Here is a 21,610-nt window from a genome sequence, read left to right on the forward strand (position 1 = left end):
AAGATCAAAACACGTTCAAAGCATCTGCATTGACAAATATCTTTGTGATCTTGTTTTGTTGCATCCTGCATATTCATGTTTTGTGTGTGGCAGTTTTTCAAAGTTTTACCAGAGTTGGTTTTACCAGAGGAGTTACACCACAGCGTTTATTGAGGATCCTCCGACAGTCATTATCAAATGACATTCAACTCATTTATTTTTTCAATTACGATTGACTTTAATCTCGGCATTCAAGCGCTTTCCCGGCACAAAACAAACAAAATGTCAAGTGTAATATCCATAACACTGTTGACAATTAATCACTTCAACGTTTCGGTTTCTGAATAAATACCTCAAAAATGAGGCTCTGCACACTGCACTACAAATTGCAAGTAATGGGACACTTGGAGGCATTGATGCTTTATCACGTCTGACGAAAAGGGCATCGTTATCTTTTTCATTTGTGCAAGTAAGTGAACGCGCGTGCCTTTGAATAAACGTCTACGTTCATTATACTGCCGGCTGAGCTCTGCGAGTGGTGAATATATCACGTTTCGGGAAAGATTTGACGGAATATGTTTTATATTTGGCGGTGATAAAAATCTACCTTTTCCTCCTTACTGCCAAATGTAAAATGTCCCCCAATTAAAGACTCAGCCAACTGGATGCTGATCTGTGCCGCCTTAATCCATCAAAAGCCTTGAACGCCCTCGAAGGCAAATTGAGAGCCGAGACATGTAAGCACCATCCGGCGAGGCTGCTGGGTTTGGAATAAATCAGGAGAGGAATTCAAACGGGCTCACTATTATCTGCCATTCCTGTTTCTGCTGTCATGCGAAGAGCATATAATTATTAGCCACAATGAAAGGATAATATGACACTGTTTGAAACATTTCTTAAGGTAAGGCTCGGTTTTGATTTGAAGGGTCTTTAGCCAATGTTCTTCATCGTTCATGACTTATGACATTATTGAGCCCCCGACTAGCTGTCGCTACTCTAGGGATGAAAACTGCAATTCACGATTTAAAAAAACAACAACAACCAGATATATATGCAACATGAAAGAAGTAGAATATGAGTCGTCATTTGGGGAAACAATCTCACCACAAGGTTCAATTAGGCAGCTGTTCCGGAGCTTTCAATCATGTTAAGTGATCTTCATCAGCACCTGGAGTTAGAGCAGTACAAATTGTACTGTAGATGGTTAAATTAGCATTTTAAGGCTATGGTTACACTTGGCGTCTTTTTTAAGCTGCCAGCGTCTGTTTTACATTATATCCTAATGTGGAGTAAAAAAAAGAAGAAAGTAAGTCAAAAAAAAAGTAGTGAGCGCTTTTTTAAGATGAAAAAAGTTCAACTTTTCTGGAAAAAAAACTAAACGCCCTACGTTGAGCGCTTTTTGACATTTTGTGCGCGGAAGTTGCCGGACTACACCATTTCTTAAACATAGCCATACTGAGAAACACAGGGCTAGACTATCTGTCCAATCTGAGTTTTCTGTTGCATGACTAAAACTACTTTTGAACGTACACATGTTCCACCAAAACAAGTTCCTTTCCGAGACTATTTTCCGTCCAGCGCTTAGCGCCGCCCAAGACGATTGTGATTGGTTTAAAGAAATGCCAATAAACCGTTCCGTCTCGGAACTGAACTCTTTTCTTTTTTTAAGATTATCTGGCAATAATCTAACTAACTAAGCTTTGTTAGTCAGCGGCATGAATGTAACGGACGTTCATTAATATAAAATAGTTGCACACTATAGGTTCAAGACCCCAGCACTGTTAAAGGTCAAGAATAATCTTTAAATGTCAGCTTTTTAAGCCAAAAAAAACATTCAAATGTGTAACGGTATAACCCAGTGGAGATCCGGCCTACCTGCCCAGAGGCCTGACCCTCGGCTCTCGGGCTTCTCGATAGCGAGGCCCGGGGCTCCGAACGCACCACATTTTGGTTGCTGTAAAAACTAACGCTGCTGTCCTGGTAGCCGCTGTCTGAATACGAGGTCATCTGAGCCGAGTGGCCTCCGGAGCCTGAGAGGAAAGAGAGAGAAGGTGGTGAGGAAACACTGCGCCGTCATTGTTCCATTTTCTAAATCAATAGTCTCAGAAATAATTGCGATCAACAATACAATTGTCTATTTCGGTCCGATTTAAAAAGTTTTTTTTTTTTTTTTTTAAAACAATCCCGGGAGACATCTTTCGGTTATATATCTCGGTCATGTGACCCAGATAATGTAATAACACAAATACACAGCCTAGGAAGTAAACAAGGCCTCTTTATTATCATAAAACATTGTATCCCCCCTTGTTGTTTCTGTTGCTATGAACGTGTTTACGGTCAAGTGCAAACAACTATTTAAATAATAATAAAAATATATAGTCAGATCAATAATCACTTAAATAATCACAATTTGGCACAAATGATTAGCAGTCATACGTCTAAAGACCTTAGCTAATGTTAGCAATTCATTTGGTTAAACAAAGAAACTGTGATTACAGTGAATGGACAATTACACAGTTATGTAATAGAAATAAAGAGAAAAGGTGTCTATGTTTACTGTAAGTGTATGTATGTACATTTCCCCAGTGGACGGACGATCTATCTCTCTCTCTCTCTCAATTCAATTTTCTTTATTGGCATGAATGTCAGAAATAATATTGCAAAAGCATCAAGGATAATAATGTGAGAACTAAAATATCTCTCTCTCTCTCTCTCTCTCTCTCTCTCTCTCTCTCTCTCTCTCATATCTCATATCTCACTTGCCTTTCAACTTGTTAAAAGGCATTATGCATATAAACACATGCACGTGGATATTTGCATTAAGCCTTTGTGCTGGAACAATCTGCTTCAACAACGCTGGCCTACTTTCTCTCGAGGATGAAGAAGAGGGAGCATGTGAGGGATATTTTTACACTCTCAGACCACTCCGACCGTATGGAATATAAATAAGACCAAAGGCAAATATGTTCAAACAGCTACTTGGAATTTAAATGTGTACTGGTCATATTGTAATGTATTGTAATAAGAGGAAGGTTGAACAATCTTCAGGGGTTGCTTACAGCTTTTTTTCCCTTTGGATGCATTGCTTCCTTTTGTGTAATGACATTTGATTTTGTGTTTGCTGTGGCCTGTGCTGCACATCATTTAAAGCACTTATGTAGACCATAGCAATGGTTTAAGTCACGTGTCAAACTCAAGGCCCGGGGGGGGGGCAAATTTGGCCCCTCGCAAATGTTGATCCGGCCCGCATATCAATTTAGGTTCACAACTAATATTGGCCTGCCTAACTGTGCACAACACCAAAAGTCAGTCACACTGTAATTACATGACACTTAAAGCAGATTTTGGCAGATTTGCTGACTCTGAGCCTCAGAAATCCCCCCCACAACCAGAGAGTTTACATATTCAGGCTGTGAAACAGGTTGCTGGGAGTCAACTGTGTGGTCGCCTGCTTTTAAAAATGTAATCTTTGTTTTTCATGTTTTGCTAAATTCTATGATTCAATATGTTTTGCATAGTGCATTAGCCTGTGCAACATCTGTAGGCTTAAAGTATTTCCAAGTTCCAAGACGTGCACTAGCATGTGCGAGTGGCACGGTAACTGGCCAATGAGACATGACCATTACAGCGTTTGAAGCTCTAAATCAGAGATATTCAACAGGGGGTCCGTGACCCCTAGGGGGCCGCCGTATTGTGTCTAAAATGTTTTTGAAAGTTTCTTTTTTCAAAATTCAAATATGTCTGAAAATATACAATAATATGATTCCAACCTATTATTAGGAAAGATAATTTGGCCTATTTGTGAAAAGAAAACCATTTCATTTACACATTGAAGATAAGCTTGAGTTGATATATCATGCACCCCTTGTAATTATGTATATTTATCTTTTTTTTTATAGGGCTAGACGTTGTGTTTAACCAACCTGATGTAAGTTCTGCTCTTTTATTCAGTTATTTAACTGTGAGCATGAATTCAATAAACTCACACTCATACATAGAAGTTTCTCCTGCACACACAAGACTTCCCAGCTGCACTGACTGCATCAACGCCTTGCTCCATCAGCCTCCCGTGTTTTTGGGGTTTAACACAAGCTTTGAGGAAGTTTGATGGACCGAAAGTGTCAACCGCTCCAGTGAAGATGCCTAATGTCCAACAGCGACGGGCCGGGTGGTCGCACCACAGAGCTCCCAGGTGTGAATATACAGTATGTGAAACTTCTTTTTGACAAGACGCATATAAAGTATAAAATCCAGACAGCAAAGTGGAGACAGACGCCAAAAAAAAAACATGCAACAATTAAATCCCCCTTCCAATACGTTACCAGTTCTAGCAGCGCATTATCCAGACTTAAAAAAAACACGGAAGTTATGTTATGCTACAGTTAAAATAGCCTACAGAATATTTTCTGTTATCTAAAATTCTGTTATAAACAGTAAACAGTTATAAACTTCTGAAAATGTTTTAGAAAACTTCCCAAATGTCAGAAAAAGCGACAACGTGGACTTCTATCATCTCCCAAAACCCTCTGTGACGGACAAAAGATGTCAGAGCACAAATGATACAGTTTCGAAATGTAAAAAACAAAAATAGAACTGTGAATAACTTCTACGGACAATTTCTGTTAAAATATACAGACATACAACTGTTAATGCACATATTTGTTAGAGTGTAGACACCCCCACACACACACAATAACAATTTAACCCATAATAAAATAGATAAATGTTTAAAAAGTAAAGTGCCAGTGCTGAAGGGCCCCCTACAAGTCAGTGCATTCAAGAGTTATAAACTTCCAACACGCCCTTTAAATGTTTGGTCAGACCGTGTGGTGTGTACATTTAACAGACCCTCACTGTCATGCAGGGAGGCGCGGTCCGGTTCAGGCATGTAGAGTCCGTCCTCCGCCTCCAGGGGACGTCCCGGACATCCAGACGCCTTCGGGACTCCGCCCTGCGACTCTCCACCTGCAGAAGCATCTGCCGTTAGGTTCAAAACGCACGTACAGAAAGGCTAAAGTAAAGAACCTATTTTTTTCTTTTTTTCTCTTCTACAACCAGATTTATTTCTCAATGTGAGTTTTTAGTTTTTGCCGCCCTTTTCATTGCTTAATCTATTGTACTTTTCCCTTCGCCTGTCCCAATTCCCCCCAATCATTCCCCTTTGTCCGCACATAAACACACTCACACTATTTTTCTCACACATGCACGTACGCATGCACGCACACACACCAAGCATGCACACACACACACACACACACACACACACACACACACACACACACACACACACACACACGCACACACACGAACACCCACGAACACCCACACCATTTTGTTTCTTTTGTCCCGTTTGTTGATGTTTTAGTGTCAATTGTTCACACGTGGATTCATTTCTATTACATGATTTAGTCTCGTCTCTGTTTTGTCCCTCACCTGTATTGTGCTGCAACACTTAACACAAAAATAAAATAAAAGTTAAAAACAATCAGCAAGTCCTGGGTAGACGGTTGGGAAAAGTGACATCTCCCTACAATACGGTACCATAAAAAATCAAAACAAAGTCTGTATGGCGACACTTTCGCAGCATCACCTTTGCAGACAGAATTCCCCTTAAATCACAGATATTAAATGTATCGATTCTTTGACACAAAAGTATACAGCATTTTTATGACAGTACTTTTGTTTTATTGGAAAGCGGGGAGTGAAAAATGGCCCAGGAAACGGAGTCGACATATCTGTGAAAGAATAGTAAATGGGTCCATTTCAAAGGCCATACATTCTGGCGGAAACATTGGTTTTGTTTTGCTTCATCGGCCGGTGCTGCATTCAGGCAATTTTCAGCACTTTGGAGTCTAAATTGTCTTTCTACATCGGGGGAAAAAAGGCTTTCTTTGGGGCTGAAATCATATAGATTTGATTTAATGTTAAGCTGCAGGACCTTTTGTTTCCAGTATAAGATGGTAACACTTTATTATTAACCCATGCTAACTGAAAAAAAACATGCCACTCTGTAGGTATGGTGAAGGGTATGTGATGATGTGGGGGGGCTATTTAAATTCCAAAGTCCAAGGGAACTTTATCAGGATGCAAGTCTGTCTGCCTCTATGGGAATTTAACATAGAGGTGTGTATACTTATGCCCCCTGCATTTTAAGGAAGAACATTTATTTATTTACGATACATTATTCATTCACAAAGAAAATTGGTGTCCTTAAAGGTTGGATTTTCCCTCATTTTTTTAAATCAAGGCATTAAGATCGAATTCCAAAAGATCCATCATCCATCCATCTTTGTCCGCTTATCCGGTATCGGATCACGGGGGTAGCAGCTCCAGCAGGGGACCCCAAACTTCCCTTTCCTGAGCCACATTAACCAGCTCCGACTGGGGGATCCCGAGGCGTTCCCAGGCCAGGTTGGAGATATAATCCCTCCACCTAGTCCTGGGTCTTCCCCGAGGCCTCCTCCCAGCTGGACGTGCCTGAAACACCTCCCTAGGGAGGCGCCCAGGGGGCATCCTTACCAGATGCCCGAACCACCTCAACTGGCTCCTTTCGACGTGAAGGAGCAGCGGCTCTACTCCGAGCTCCTCACAGATGACTGAGCTTTTCACCCTATCTCTAAGGGAGACGCCAGCCACCCTCCTGAGGAAACCCATTTCGGCCGCTTGTACCCTGGATCTCGTTCTTTCGGTCATGACCCAGCCTTCATGACCATAGGTGAGGGTAGGAACGAAAACTGACCCGGTAGATTGAGAGCTTTGCCTTCTGGCTCAGCTCTCTTTTAAATCTAACGGTGTGATAAATTGAATGTAATACCGCACCCGCTGCGCTGATTCTCCGACCAATCTCCCGCTCCATTGTCCCCTCACTCGCGAACAAGACACCAAGGTACTTAAACTCCTTCACTTGGGGTAAGGACTCATTCCCTACCTGGAGAAGGCATTCCATCGGTTTCCTGCTGAGAACCATGGCCTCCGATTTAGAGGTGCTGATCCTCATCCCAACTGCTTCACACACTGCTGCGAACTGATCCAGTGAGTGCTGAAGGTTGCAGGCCGATGATGCCATCAGGACCACATCATCTGCAAAAAGCAGCGATGAGATCCCCAGCCCACCGAACTGCAACCCCTCTCCACCCCGACTACGCCTCGATATCCTGTCCATAAATACTACAAACAGGATTGGTGACAAAGCGCAGCCCTGGCGGAGGCCAACCCTCACCTGAAACGAGTCCGACTTACTGCCGAGAACCCGGACACATCTCTCGCTTTGGTTGTACAGAGGTTGGATGGCCCTGAGAAGGGACCCCCTCACCCCATACTACCGCAGCACCTCCCACAGTATCTCCCGGGGAACCAGGTCAAACGCTTTCTCCAGATCCACAAAACACATGTAGACTGGTTGGGCATACTCCCCTTGCGAGAGTAAAGATCTGGTCCATTGTTCCACGACCAGGACGGAATCCACATTGTTCCTCCTCAACCCGAGGTTCGACTATCCACCGAACCCTCCTTTCCAGCACCTTGGAGTAGACTTTACCGGGGAGGCTGAGAAGTGTGATACCCCTGTAATTGGCACACACCCTCTGGTCCCCCTTTTTGAAAAGGGGAACCACCACCCCGGTCTGCCACTCCTTAGGCACCGTCCCAGACTTCCACACAATGTTGAAGAGGCGTGTCAACCAAGACAACCCCTCCACACCCAGAGCCTTGAGCATTTCTGGACGGATCTCATCAATCCCTGGGGCTTTGCCACTGTGGAGTTGTTTAACTACCTCAGCAACTTCCACCAGGGAAATTGACGACAATCCCCCATCATCCTCCAGCTCTGCCTCTACCATAGAGGGCGTATTAGTCGGATTTAGGAGTTCCTTAAAGTGCTCCTTCCACCGCCCTATTACCTCCTCAGTTGAGGTCAACAGCGTCCCATCCTTACTGTACACAGCTTGGATGGTTCCCCGCTTCCCCCTCCTGAGGTGACGAACGGTTTTCCAGAAGCACCTTCTCCATGTCTTCTCCGAACTTCTCCCACATCCGCTGCTTTGCCTCTTTCACGGCAGAGGCTGCAGCCCTTCGGGCCCCTCGGTACCTTGCAACTGCCTCCGGAGTCCCCTGGGATAACATATCCCGAAAAGACTCCTTCTTCAGTTCGGACAGCTTCCCTGACCACCGGTGTCCACCACGGTGTTCGTGGGTTACTGCCCCTTGAGGCACCTAAGACCCTAAGACCACAGCTCCTAGCCGCGGCTTCAGCAATGGAAACTTTGAACATTGTCCACTCGGGTTCAATGCCCCCAGCTTCCACAGGGATGCACGAAAAGCTCCGCCGGAGGTGTGAGTTGAAAGTCTGTCGGACAGGGGCCTCCTCCAGACGTTCCCAATTTACCCGCACTACCCGTTTGGGCTTACCAGGTCTGTCCAGAGTCTTCCCCCACCCCCTGACCCAACTCACCACCAGATGGTGATCAGTTGACAGCTCCGCCCCTCTCTTCACCCGAGTGTCCAAAACACACGGCCTCAGATCAGATGAAACAATTATAAAATCGATCATTGACCTTCGGCCTAGGGTGCTCTGGTACCAGGTACACTTATGAGCATCCCTATGTTCGAACATGGTGTTCGTTATAGACAATCCATGACTAGCACAGAAGTCCAACAACAAACAACCACTCTGGTTTAGATCAGGGAGGCCGTTCCTCCCAATCACGCCTCTCCATGTGTCTCCATCATTGCCCACGTGTGCGTTGAAGTCCTCCAGCAGAACTATGGAGTCCCCCACTGGAGCCCCATACAGGACTCCACTCAAGGTCTCCAAGAAGGCCGAATACTCCAAACTCTTGTTTGGCGCATATGCACAAACAACAGTCAGAGTTTCCCCCCCCACAACCCGCAGGTGTAGTTAGGCGACCCTCTCGTCCACCGGGGTAAACTCCAACATAGCGGCGCTCAGCCGGGGGCTTGTGAATATCCCCACACCCACCCGGCGCCTCACACCCTGGGCAACTCCGGAGAAGAAAAGAGTCCAACCCCTATCCAGGAGTATGGTTCCAGAACCGAGACTGTGCGTAGAGGTAAGCCCCACCAGATCTAAACGGTACCCAGAGCCAGCGTCTGCTGCCCGGGTCTGGTCCATCGAGGCCCCTGACCTTCACTGCCACCCGTGTGGCAGCGCACCCGACCCCAGCGGTTCCTCCCACAGGTGGTGGGCCCATGGGATGGAGAGGGAGTTGCCACGTTGCTTCTTCGGGCCGACCGGGCTCCGTGGCAAACCCGGCCACCAGGCGCTTGCTGTCGAGCCCGCCATCTGGACCTGGCTCCAGACGGGGGCCCCGGGCTTCCTCCGGGCAGGGTAACTTCACCTCTTCCTCGTTGGCTCATAGGGTTTTTGAACCATTCTTTGTCTGGCCCCTCACCAGAGACCACTTTGCCTTGGGAGACCCTACCAGGAGCACACAGCTCCAGACAACACAGCCCTCAAGTTCATAGGGACACACAAACCTCTCCACCACAATAAGGTGATGGTTCCCGGAGAATTCCAAAAGATGTTTTTGTTTATTCCTCTTTTTAGTCAGCTTTAGCATGGATGTAGTCACTTATGCGGAGCAATGTATATAGAGAGAAAATGTATTCCTATCGCCAGCACTATACCTTGTGGTTTAGAATTGGAAGAATCTTCCTGTAACTTTATCTTCCTTAAAAAAAAAAAAAAAAAAAAACTTCAGGTTCAAAGTGAGAAATCATACCTGCAGATCTCCATGCAAACGACTTCTCGGATGAGCTTCGGCAGACGAAACGTGGAGGAAGTGGAGGAGAGGAGAAAGCAGAGAGAGACACATGAATCAAATTGGAGTCATGGCCGAATATGACATATTCAATCATCCAGGAAGAAAGGGTTTCAAATGTCAAAAAACATTCCTATATATATATAAAAAACATTTCTTCCCAAGCCTCTGTCATTACTGTGTGGATTTCAATTTACTTTTCAAATTGATAAAAAGATGAAGTGCGTTGATCCCAGCTGGGGATCAGACATGTTCTATAACCTGACGCTCAGCGCTGTGTTCTCTGGGCTAAGGGAACACCTGCAGCTGGAAAACTTCAAACTTATGACGCCCCTCTCTTTTCCTTCCCTCTTTCCTTCCCTCTCTTTCCTTCCCTACCTCCTTCCATCTCTCTCCTTCCCTACCTCCTTCCCTCTTTCCTTCCCTACATCCTTCCTTCTTTCTTCTTCCCTCTCTTTCCTTGCCTCTCTCTTCTTCCCGCTTTCCTTCCCTACCTCCTTCCGTTTCCTTCCCTCTTTCCTTCCCTACCACCTTTCCTCTCTTTCCTTCCCTACCTCTTTCCCTCTCTTTCCTTCCCTACCTCCATCCTTCTCTCTCCTTCCCTCTCTTCCCTTCCCTCTCATTTTCTCTCATAACAAGAACAAAAGACCAGTTTTTACTTTACAAAAATCCATATAAAAACAGATAATGTCCTGGCAGAAAATTACCAGTACCGTTAACTTTACAGATATTTCTTTTAATCCCACAAAAAAACAAAAAAAAACCCTGTGAAAAATCATTACAGAAAAATCCTTCATATTAAAGGCTAACTACCCTTTTTTTCAACCTGGAAACTAACCCTATTGTCCTGTGTTTGTGTCTAAGTGACCGATGGGAACAACAACCTTTGACATTGGTCCAGTATTAAGCAATATCGCTGCTGTCGGCAGTCAGAGACACAAACTACAATGTAAATTAATAGGGTGTGGCTGTTTTGTGGATCTGAAGGTTTCGGTTTTATGTTCAGAAGTGACGTATGCAGGTTGTGACAGCCCAATGTGACTGTCAAGTATCTGAACATCGTTCCTCATGAAGACAAACATCACTATTATGTGGTTTGACAGAGCAGCCTGCAACCACGCATGACTTACAGCCAACTGTAATTCTTACAAGGACAGAAATTGTGTTTTGAGTGCATTTTGGGACTTACAGAGAAGAGCCAGTAGATCTTAAAGTAACATTTTATCAACCTTATTTGAAGAAACTTCATTTTTTTAAATCAGGAAACGATATTGTGAATAAGTGGTACATTTCAGATTGAGATCTTATTTTTATGAACCATGAGAGCATTTTATAGCAACAACTTCAACTTCAATCCTTGAATAACAAAGAAACCAACCAAATCTCAGTGTAGTATCAATACGTTCTCTGTTATTTACTGGAAAATAAGATGCATCTTTTGTGATTCAATCCAAAAAAAAACATGCCGTCAAAGCTACCTGCTACTGTCTCCCGCTGGTGACTCAGCTCCCAGCATGCACCTCTCCAGCTGGCTCGCCACGATCTGCCGCTCCTCCTCTAGCTCCCGAGTCAGCCGCTCAAACTGAAGCTCCTACGGGAAGACAGTTATGGCAGTCATAACCCGACAGTGCCGACACCCACCACGACGCTGCAATTTAAGCCTCCTTTTAAAGCCCTATTTGATGCCAGTTAGAATTAGATGTTAAACCCATTTTGTATTTGTCCTGAATGACTCGACTGATTTCTCTCACCTGCTGTGAGCGAGCTGAGAGACTGCTAAAGTGGATTCAAGATTTAAAACACTAGACCTGTGTCTGAGCCGAGGACCCGCCGCAGAGCAGCCGAGGACAGCGCCCGGGGTCCGAGCGGCAGGTAGCCCTGCACCTATGTCAGGGGTTCCACTTCCGTTGCAGACTGAAATTCCGGCAGATTTCACTCATTTAGGCCGGATATCCGTTACCTTGTCCGGTCTTTTGTGTTGGCGTTCTTGTGTTGGATGTATGAGGACTATGATTAACTGCTCCTCAGATCTCTGCAGGGTAAATCCAGACAGCTAGCTAGACTATCTGTCCAATCGGAGTTTTCTGTTGCACGACTAAAACTACTTTTGAACATACACGTTCCACCAAAACAAGTTCCTTCCCGAGGCTTTTTTGTAGAGGTGCCGTTGCTCCGTACGGCGCTGAGCGCCACCCAAGATGATTGTGATTGGCTTAAAGAAATGCCAATAAATCAGAGCACGTTTTTCTCCCTTCCCAGGATGCTGTGTGGACTTGCCAGACCTTCCTCTGCAGCGCTGTTGAGGAAGGTCTGGCAATGAGAGACTAATATGGGGATGACAGTAAATATTGCAAGTTTTAAAGTCAAACTTAAACTTTTGTAGGACTTTCGACATTCAGTCAAATGTAAGCCTTCCGTTCACCATGACTAACCGTTTTTTTCCCTGGGAATTTAAGACGATAGATAACTATATCCAATTGTGTGAAGACCTTGACGCATTGAGACTTTCATGCCTACTTGTTTCTCTGTTTCTGGTCTCACTCTTTGAGTTGTACCACCTCCCAAACAAGGGATGGAGGCGTGTTTGTCCTGAAGGTTAATATGAATCAGATGCTCAGTTGGCACAGCACTTCATGATTTAAGGGAATCACTGATAAACGGGCCAATTGTCCTCTTGTTTACCCCTGAAACACCAAATTTCTTCATGATTACAAGACAATAGTTTGTACATTTCCAAAAATGTTATTAAGCACAGAAACATTGTGATATCTATCTCAAAATAAGCATGAAATGTAGCCATCAGTGTACTTTTGGCAATTTTGACAACCCAAAGACCAGCGGTGGAATGTAACTAAGTACATTTACTTCAGTACTTAAGTACAAATGTTGAGGTACTTGTACTTTACTTGAGTCTTTACTTTTCAGTATTTTTTGCAGGGTTACATTTGTACTTTTACTTAAGTAACGGCTCTGAATACTTCATCCACCGCTGCACAACACTTAAATATGCCCTACTTATTAAAGACACTACGATGCCTTGCTCAAGGGTATGACCGTAGAGCAGATGTTTGCCGATTGTGGTTGGAGAGCCGGTAGTTTTGGCACTCCCTCCTCTGTATTCTGTTACATAACACTAGAGGCTTCCCAGCTGCTTCATAAATCTTCTAGGAACCACAGCTGGTGTGTCAACACGGAGGTCCACTGGAGAATTAGTTGTCTGCAAATAATGTCTAAATATAAAAACCACCCGGCTGGAAAACACACCGCTTCCCAGGAAACCCTCGTTGGGAAGTAGTTCAGAAAAATACTCTCAGTCTGAGTGAAAGGTCTGATGAGGGCGATTTGCCTACTGTGACACAGTAAGCAGAGTTGTCTATATATTTTACCTTTAAGGGTGTGTGTGTGTGTGTGTGTGTGTGTGGTAGAGCGAGTGAGAGAGTGACGGTGATTAGCTTCGGACTCTAGAGGCATAGTGGGAGAAACAAAGTGGCTCCCCTGTGCTTTTTGACCACGTCCCACCAATCTGTAGCCAGAAAAGTTAACCCTCTCCTTGATTTCGGAGACCTTTGGCAACACCTGCACTGACGCCAATGTTTTGCCGACTGATTGGGTCTTATCGGTCACGATGTCTCGTTCTCTGAGACTAAAGCTGCTAACGTTACCATGGCAACTACCAGCAACGGGCGGAGTATACACGCTGCCTCCTGTTTATGCCCAGTATACTGGGATGTTGATGAGATATGAGGTTTGGGCGTGCAAGTTTAAAAGGAGATTAGTTCTTCTACTGGAGATAAAAACACCTGAGGCCTGTATTACGAAGCAGGATTTGGCGTTAACGAGCTAACTTAAGGTTCAACCCAGGATTTTCTGTACCACGACGGTGGATTAGTTGTTACCGGGTTCAATCGCCGTGGTAACTTATGCTGAACACCTAACCTGGTCGGGAGCAGGTTAAGTTGGAGATCAGAGATCAACCGGTGTAAAAGCACCGCCTACTGACCAATCAATACTCGACTGATAATGGCGTCACCGTTCTTATAGAAGATCAGGCGGAGCTCGGTGATCAGAGAGAGAGAGAGAGAGAGAGAGAGAGAGGGGGAGAGAGGGGTGCTCTCATAAAAGTTAAAACATTTAGAGACCGACAACCCCGTTAACATTCCATGATGGGTATTTTTATTACATATCGGCTATTTGTCGGCTTCTTGAGCAGTGTGTCACCAATGCGCACATCGGTTTGAATTATGTTTTTAAATGTTTTATTTGCTCTCCCGATCGCTTACCACTGCCAGGGTTGCAACTGAAATAATAGGCTAAAGCAACGACAGTTTATGGAAAGCACAAGTGTAATTATGGTCAGATCTTGGTCCTGACTGATGAGGAAGTGATACTGCTAAGAGTTGTGATTTACACATTTACAGCGTCCGCCATTTTTTTTGCCAGCTTTCCTGCCCGTTTTAGGAAGCAGCGACTGTATTGCGTTTTGCCTGTAAAACCGTGTCTGTGTTTTTCATATTTATGTAGAATTATAATTTGCTCTTATATAAAACATGCGGCTCTGGTAGATCGGTCTAGATTGGTCGTACTGTGCAAACTCCGCCTCTTTTATGTGAATGTGCGCGCCACTGGATTGGGAAACCCTGGGTCAATTGAACTAGTTGTTAACCACCATCGTGATACAGGTTATGCGGGACCGCGGTTGTTAGGTTAGGTGAAGCCGGGTAACTGAAAGAACGGCAGTAACAGAAAGTTTTGGGTTCCGTTGGGGAAACGGACCATATCGCCCCAGGCGTCCGACGTTCTCCCCCTTTAGCGGTCTTCTTTACAGTTACGTTTGACCCGCAAGTGGTGACTGTCCTGTGGACAAAAGGTGAAGGTGGGGAGAGTCCAAAAGCAACACCCGGCAACCATCCTATTGATGTAGCTAGGTGTATCCTCGGCCCCAAAGATACTCAGCAGCCAGCCCCAGCCGTGAAGTAAGTCTCTCAGCGTATCCTCGTCCGGGATATCGGGGGCCGCGGCTCGGCACCAGAGATACTCGGCGGCCAGCCCCAGTCGCGAAGTAGCTAGCTAAGTCTCTCAGAGGTGTCGAGTAACAATACAACAAACCTTTTTCCCCTCCCGGTGCTGAAAACATCCAAAAGGTGACACTGAGGTGAAATATATTGTGATATTGTTAGCTTGCTTGCTCGCTAACTGGTCAACTAGCTAGCTTACGTTAGCTACCAATACAAATCAAATCAAGAAAACGTAATTATGTGGGGGGAAACTGCAGCTATTTTATCAGAATGACATGAATAGACGTTACTAAATGTAACAAGGATAAAACTGTAATGGATAAACCTATCCGTGAACAGATCTATTTTAATCTGCAATTGTATTAAACTACAACTCTGTTTACGTCCATTGTTTTGATGGAGAGACCCCTAGCGGCAGAAATTACATATTGTACGTTTAAAATAATACAAAAGTTTATCCATCTATCTACATTTAATTTTTTTACTAGTACAGTAGGCTGAAAGCCCTTCAAATCCCAATCCTTTAAAAACTACAAAAGACACTTGAATCCACACAGCTTTTCATCCGTTTACGTCTCTTGATGAAAGCTCTTTTGTATTTGGGTCAGCTTTGGCCATGTGATGCACAGAGCCTTGACAGTCTCTTTAGTCAGAGGGTGTACAGAGATTTAGTTATCGGTCTCATCATGTTGGTTATTTGCTGGTGTCTCATGCACTAGGACTGTCTCTTCATGCTATCGCAGCTGGCAGCAAAAACAAAGTAAACTGGCCTGATTTCAGAGGCAATGAGTCTGCTTCTGAAATCAAAATGTACTCAGAAAAATAAACATTAATTCAGATTCAGATGCACCCCCTACTCCCTCCAAAAAAAATATCTAAGCGAATGAAAAAAGAACGATTATAAAAAGTGGTTGGCTTTCTGTATTCAATGTAATTAGCAAGCAAAGAAAAGAAATCTTTTCACAAGACCCCCATTCATTTTCAATCGTTTATTGTCATTAGCTTTAATGCTAAACTGTCACAGCATCACTGCTGACTCTGCCTCGACATCTCCTTACATCACTTCACAGCAGTGGTGGAATGTAACTAAGTACATTTACTCCAGCGCTGTACTTCAGTCTAAATGTTGAGGTACTTGTTACTTTACTTGAGTCTTTTCTTTTTATGCCGCTTTCTACTTCTACTCCGCTACATTTCAGAGAGAAATAATGTGCTTTTTACTCCACTACATTCATCTGTTACAGCTTTAGTTTCTAGTTACTTTACACATTAAGATTTCTGCACACAGAACACATGTAGTTTATAAAATCTGAAGTTTGATTCTAAAGTAAACTAGCCAACAATATAACGGCTACAAGTCCAGCTGAGATGATGAGACCATTAAACACACAACTGGTTGGATCCTTTACTCTTTCTACAATGGGAGGAGAGTTCTTTACTTTTAATACTTTAACTACATTTTCCTGATGATACTTACTTTTATTTAACATTTTCAATGCAGGACTTTTATTTGTAACAGAGTATTTTTACCGAGTGGTGTCAGTACTTTTACTTAAGTAAAGGATTTGAATACTTCTTCCACCACTGCTACAGAGACAGGACAGGGAACACACAGCCCTCCTTGTTTCAGCCTGGCCGCGTTAGGGCCTCGCCTCGAGGGACAAACAGAGCCACATGGCGCCGTGCGCCGCTCGCCTCGTGACGTCTGGGAACACGCCCAGCCCTGCCTGGTCGATGCAGAGCTGTGCCAGGCGATGTCTCGTACCAGCTGGAGGCTACTGGCCCATTCGCCGTGGCTTATTGTGCGCTGTCACAAAGTGTTTTTCTCTCTCTCTTATCGAGTGACACACCAACCACCTCAGCGTCTTACTCCTCCTTGCCGTGTCTAATCATAGCCCCCGCAGTTCAGTTTTATCCAGACTGCATCGGTGATATCCGTGAAATGTCCGGCCTAGTTCTGCCGCGGCGACACATTCCTGCTCTTGCTATAAAAACGCCATTTGAAAAATGGAGCATTCACACTTAAAGACACTTATTTTCAGGCCCATTTATGCTGCTCCGAGAAGCATTTATTTTACCAATATCTGTCGATGGCATACAATGAGGTACTTGTACTTTACTTGAGTCTTTTCTTTTCATGCCACTGCATTTCTGCATGGAGTACTTTTAATTTTAATACTTTAAGTGCATTTTTTTCCACCAATTGCCATCATAAAAAGGGAGCATTCACACTTAAGAGACACTTATTTTCAGGCCCATTTTGCTGCGAGAAGCTTTTCATTTTATGAATATCTGTCTGTCGACGCCACAACTTTAATTGTGTGCGTTTCAATTTCTTTTCAGAGGCACTGCGTCGTTTAACAATCACACAGGGAGAAATAATAATTAGAGGAAAAGCAGAGGTACCAGTTACTACACCCACAACAGCCTCAATAGACCAGAATGCCGTGCATCCCGCTTTTGTTTTTGACGTCTCTCTTGCTCTATCCGCCAACACATGTAACCCATGGATGCATTAAAGCCCCTGACGTCTCTTTATTCGCCCACCTTTGATAGAAAAGCAACAAGTTGATGCTCGAGGAGATGGTGGAAGTCACTAGGTAGATGAGGAAGGTGGACGCAAATTGGGTTCACCATGACTCCTGGAAATGAAGGAAACATCATAGATAGATGTGATTTGAAACAGTACCCAAGGGTGGATTTTCCTCTTTGATTTTCCACAAGAGAAATCAGCTTCCTGTTCCACGTCACCGGGACTTGCTGACCGCAAACAGGACTGACACGCAACCTTGAGCGCCCATGATGTTGAGTCAACAAGGCAGGCGGTATCTACAGGCCATCAAAAGCACTCCATTCCAAAAAATATGACAGAGAGCATGCTATCAAATCCAGGCAGCAGTTTTGTGCCTCAGTCGTCGACATCGATGACTGTTCATTTACAGGATAGTTCAGGCGCCGCCGGTAGTTCCGCCCGATGTCCCTCACTTTCCGCTTTCTTTGAATTAATTCTAAACTCCGGTCACATCGAGAAACATTAACCGGAACCTCTGAGCAACGTTACACGCTGAAAATGGTAAGTTTTAAGAAACAACTTCAACTTAACTTCATTTAATATTGTATGTGGCGTTTTTTGCGGCGTGCAAATGTTCCATCAAAACCAGTTCCTTCCCGAGTCTATTCTGCAGAGCCACCGTCGCTGCGTCCGGAGATTAGCGCCGCCCAAGACAATTGTGATTGGTTTAAAGAAATGCAACCAACCAGCGTTTTTGGTCCTATCCCAGAATGCTGTGTGGACTAGCCAGACCCTTCTCTGCAGCGCTGTGGAGGAAGGTCTGGCAATGTGAGACTAGTGCCTCAGACTACATTTACACCGCTACGTTTTGGTTTAAAAAGGAATATCTTCTGCTACGTTTCCCCCTCTCATTAAGTTTCAAGTTTATTTGTCACATGCATAGTCATACACTTACAACAAGCAGTGAAATGAATTCCTGACTCCACTCCAACTGTGCTATTATATAACTAATAGCATAGCTAAGTTATAAAACTTGAGTTAGAAATATGAATAAATAAGCTAAAAAATAAGGAATATACCACCCAGACTACCCCTACTCATAAATATAATAAAACCTTGTACTACTAAAGTGCTCACTAAAGTAGAGCCAGGGCTTAAAGTGCAAGGTGCATTGTGCAGTTTGTCATGTTTTGAGTCTTTCTGTATTAGCCATGAGGCTCCCGAATCGCTTGCCTGATTTCAGCAGCTGAACTAGGCAGCTGCCAGGGTGGGAGGTGTCTTTTAAAATCTTGACAGCCCTCCTCCAACATCTCTTCTGATGGAGTTCATCCAGGGATGGGAGAGCTGAACCGCAGCAACACTCAGCAGCACGGATCACTCGCTGGAGGGCCTTCCTGTCCTTCTCACAGGTGTTGCCATACCACGCTGCCATGCTCCGCGTCAGGATACTCTCCACAGTGGCAGAGTTAAAAGATCTTAAAATGGCTGGGCCAGTTTACCCCTCACATTCAGAGTGTGACCCTGCAGCTCATATGAGGCGAACCTTTCGCAGGAAGAGTGGCCACACGTCTCCATCAATCATCTGTATCGAGATTCGGTAAATTCACTTCGACGTCCACACGTAGTGTTTCTGGTCCTGTTCGTCAAAATCAATCCAAGTGTGGAGAGCGCTGACGTGGCCCAGTTGTTGTTTTATTGAGCCCCCACCCCCCCCCCCCCCCCCTCCTCTCTATCCTGGGAGGGGATTTGCTGAGCAGACATGTTCTGTTTTAGCAGCTCCCTGCGTCACATTCATACAGTGGGACCCGGCTTTTACACCTGGGAGCGACGGCTGCCACGGGGAACCAAACAAGTCCGCTTGTATTATATAAGATATTATATATATGCATATATAACTATCATAAATATGACATGTTTGGGTGTGCGTGAGCGACAAAAAGGTGTGTCAGCGGTTTGTTGGGTTACCATACAGATGTTTTTTTTAAGTTTGTTTTTTAATGTGATCTGTTGATTGTTGGAGCAGACGATGCGAGGAAATGTTCTGTGTGAGACAAAGTTTTATCTTATGTCAGAACTGAATTAAAACGTGTATAAAACAAATAAGACATCTACACTATTTACAGTTGTAATATTTGTTCATTTTTGTGTTTGAGTTAAATAAGAAGTTGAATGTCTGTCCATTAAATATGAAGCAACATACAGCAGTCAGTTAGCTTAGCACAAAGCCTGAAAACAGGGGGAAACCGCTAGCCTGGCTCTGTCCAAAATCTGCCTCCAAGCTAGCCTAGAAATCTAGACGCACCCTAGCAGCAGCTAATGAATTTGCAGCCAGGGTCAGTCTAGCTTGTCAGTCTGGTCCGATAGCTTGCGAGCTCGAAAAACCAAATTCTGGTCAGGCCAATCACATCGTGTATAGAGTCGGTGGGCGGGGCTTAACATAAGGACAGCAGAGTTGCGACGGTTCCGAGTGAATTCCCCGCTACTTGAAAACAAAGAAGATGGCTGCTGCTGCTGCTGGAGAACAGAGGTCTTTGGAATCGGCTTTGGCCGCGACTCTGGGAGACTTGGAGTTCAAAGAACAAAGAACGGCTCTGAAGTCATTCTTAAAAAAGGAAGATGTGTTCGGAGTTTTGACGACCGGATACGGCAAAAGTTTCATCTATCAACTAGCGTTGCTCTGATTGGCTATGAGTGCAGAGGGAATTTGAAAGACAACAGTTTATCCCGCCCCTCGGATTGAGCTCCACCAATGGTGAGTTCCCAGACCCAACATCTGGATGTGGGTCTGGCTCGTCAGGCTACCTCCAAGCCCCTCTAAAGCAAATGTAAAATGCAACAAGTATGCTGATGTGCAGTTGGAGGACAATTTTAATGCCAACCCAAAACAAGCCCAATCTCCAATAACAGAGATCTTCAACAGGGGGTCCGGGGTCCCTAGGGGGTCCTCAGAGTTACAGCATTATTGTTCATTTTCAAAAGTTTTTTCAGTACAGAAAAATACTTTGCACATCTATAACGTGAGACAGGTGCGTGGGAGCAGGATATGTAGGTCAAAAGTTGTAAAGAAACTCCGGCACACCGCCTAATTTGCAAAAAATAAATTCAATAGTAGGCAACATTTCAGTACTAGACCGTCATCTGGCTACATGAATCAAATGGAAGTTCCTTTGCAACTTTTTAAAAGTAAAAAAAAATTCAAAACGTCTTAACATGAATCCAACATATTATTAGCATATATAAATCAGCCTAATTGATGAAAAAAAAAAAAATGAATGATAGGCTTACTGGCACTAAGGTAGCCATCCACGGATACAGTTGATCCGGAGGATTCCCTGTCACGTGTGTTTAACATTAAAACATGATTTATAAAAATCATGCCACCAATTACTTTTATCGCTAGTTTTCTATGCACTAAAAGGTACTATGTATAAAAGGCTTTTATTTTTGTAGGCCCAGTTAAATATGCAACTGAAATTTGATAAACTATGTAGTAGGGGGTTCCTGCTCCGTCTCTCTCTTTCAGGTAAGGGGTCCTTGGCTTAAAAAATGTTGAAGACCCCTGTCCTCTGTACTTTGTACTTTGGCATATTGTGACAGCTGTGTGAACCGTTTGGATCTGATATCAGGGACATGTTTTTCAGTCTTGGTTTCACAGCGTGGTGCAAGCAGCAGCTACAGACGTCTCATCTTTCATGTCGCAGCATCTCTGCTGCAAGCTGTTGTCTCAACATCTAATCAATCTCTCAGTGTTTGCTCAAGAAGTGACAATATTTAAAAGAGGTAGATTTGTCCCCTTCAAAAAACAGGAAAATCAACCCACTCCCCAAAAGAGGTAACAATATAACCGTCCAGGGGGCTCAAAACATGTACGGAAAACAAGAACTGTGTCTACTTGAGCTACATCGGGTGGGTTAAAGAAACACAACAGGATCCCAAAAAAATAAAGATGTGTGGCCGGGTTAGCTCAGTTGGTAGAGCAGGTGCACATACAGTATATAGAGGTTTACTCCTCGACGCAGCGGCCACGAGTTCGACTCCGACCTGTGGTCCTTTGCTGCATGTCATCCCCCCCTCTCTCTCCCCTTTCATGTCTCCATCTGTCCTGTGGAAATAAAGGCCTAAAACGACGCTCATAAATGTCGTGGTTGAATTGTCAATGTTGAAACAGAAGCTACGCCGTTGGTTTTAGGGTTACCAAGTTGCCACGTCTCCAGCTCTGGTATTTCCCTGCTCACGTCTATCACTCCCCCGCTTTGAACAGGCTAAATGAGAGCAAAGTGGCGACGCACCAGGCTCCGAAACACAATGGAAGGCAATAACTGATG

The 21,610-nt window shown here is 44.3% G+C and overlaps 1 protein-coding gene across 7 annotated transcripts in view; it reads right to left on the reverse strand.

Moving 5' to 3' along the window:
- The window catches only part of LOC114551129 (plakophilin-4), a 54,100-nt gene that overhangs the window by 27,368 nt on the left and 5,122 nt on the right, over nucleotides 1-21,610 (reverse strand). For 6 of the 7 annotated variants that reach the window (XM_028572238.1, XM_028572232.1, XM_028572236.1 and 3 more), the window contains exons 3-6: nucleotides 11,237-11,349; nucleotides 9,720-9,754; nucleotides 4,828-4,944; nucleotides 1,855-2,009 (exon numbers count right to left, since the gene is read on the reverse strand). In XM_028572238.1, the coding sequence (XP_028428039.1) occupies nucleotides 1,855-2,009; nucleotides 4,828-4,944; nucleotides 9,720-9,754; nucleotides 11,237-11,349 (420 nt within the window). The remainder of the gene's footprint in view (nucleotides 1-1,854; nucleotides 2,010-4,827; nucleotides 4,945-9,719; nucleotides 9,755-11,236; nucleotides 11,350-21,610) is intronic. The other variant, XM_028572233.1, reaches the window with a different exon arrangement.

Source organism: Perca flavescens, chromosome 24, assembly GCF_004354835.1.
Source record: "Perca flavescens isolate YP-PL-M2 chromosome 24, PFLA_1.0, whole genome shotgun sequence".
Taxonomy (NCBI): Eukaryota; Metazoa; Chordata; class Actinopteri; order Perciformes; family Percidae; genus Perca; species Perca flavescens.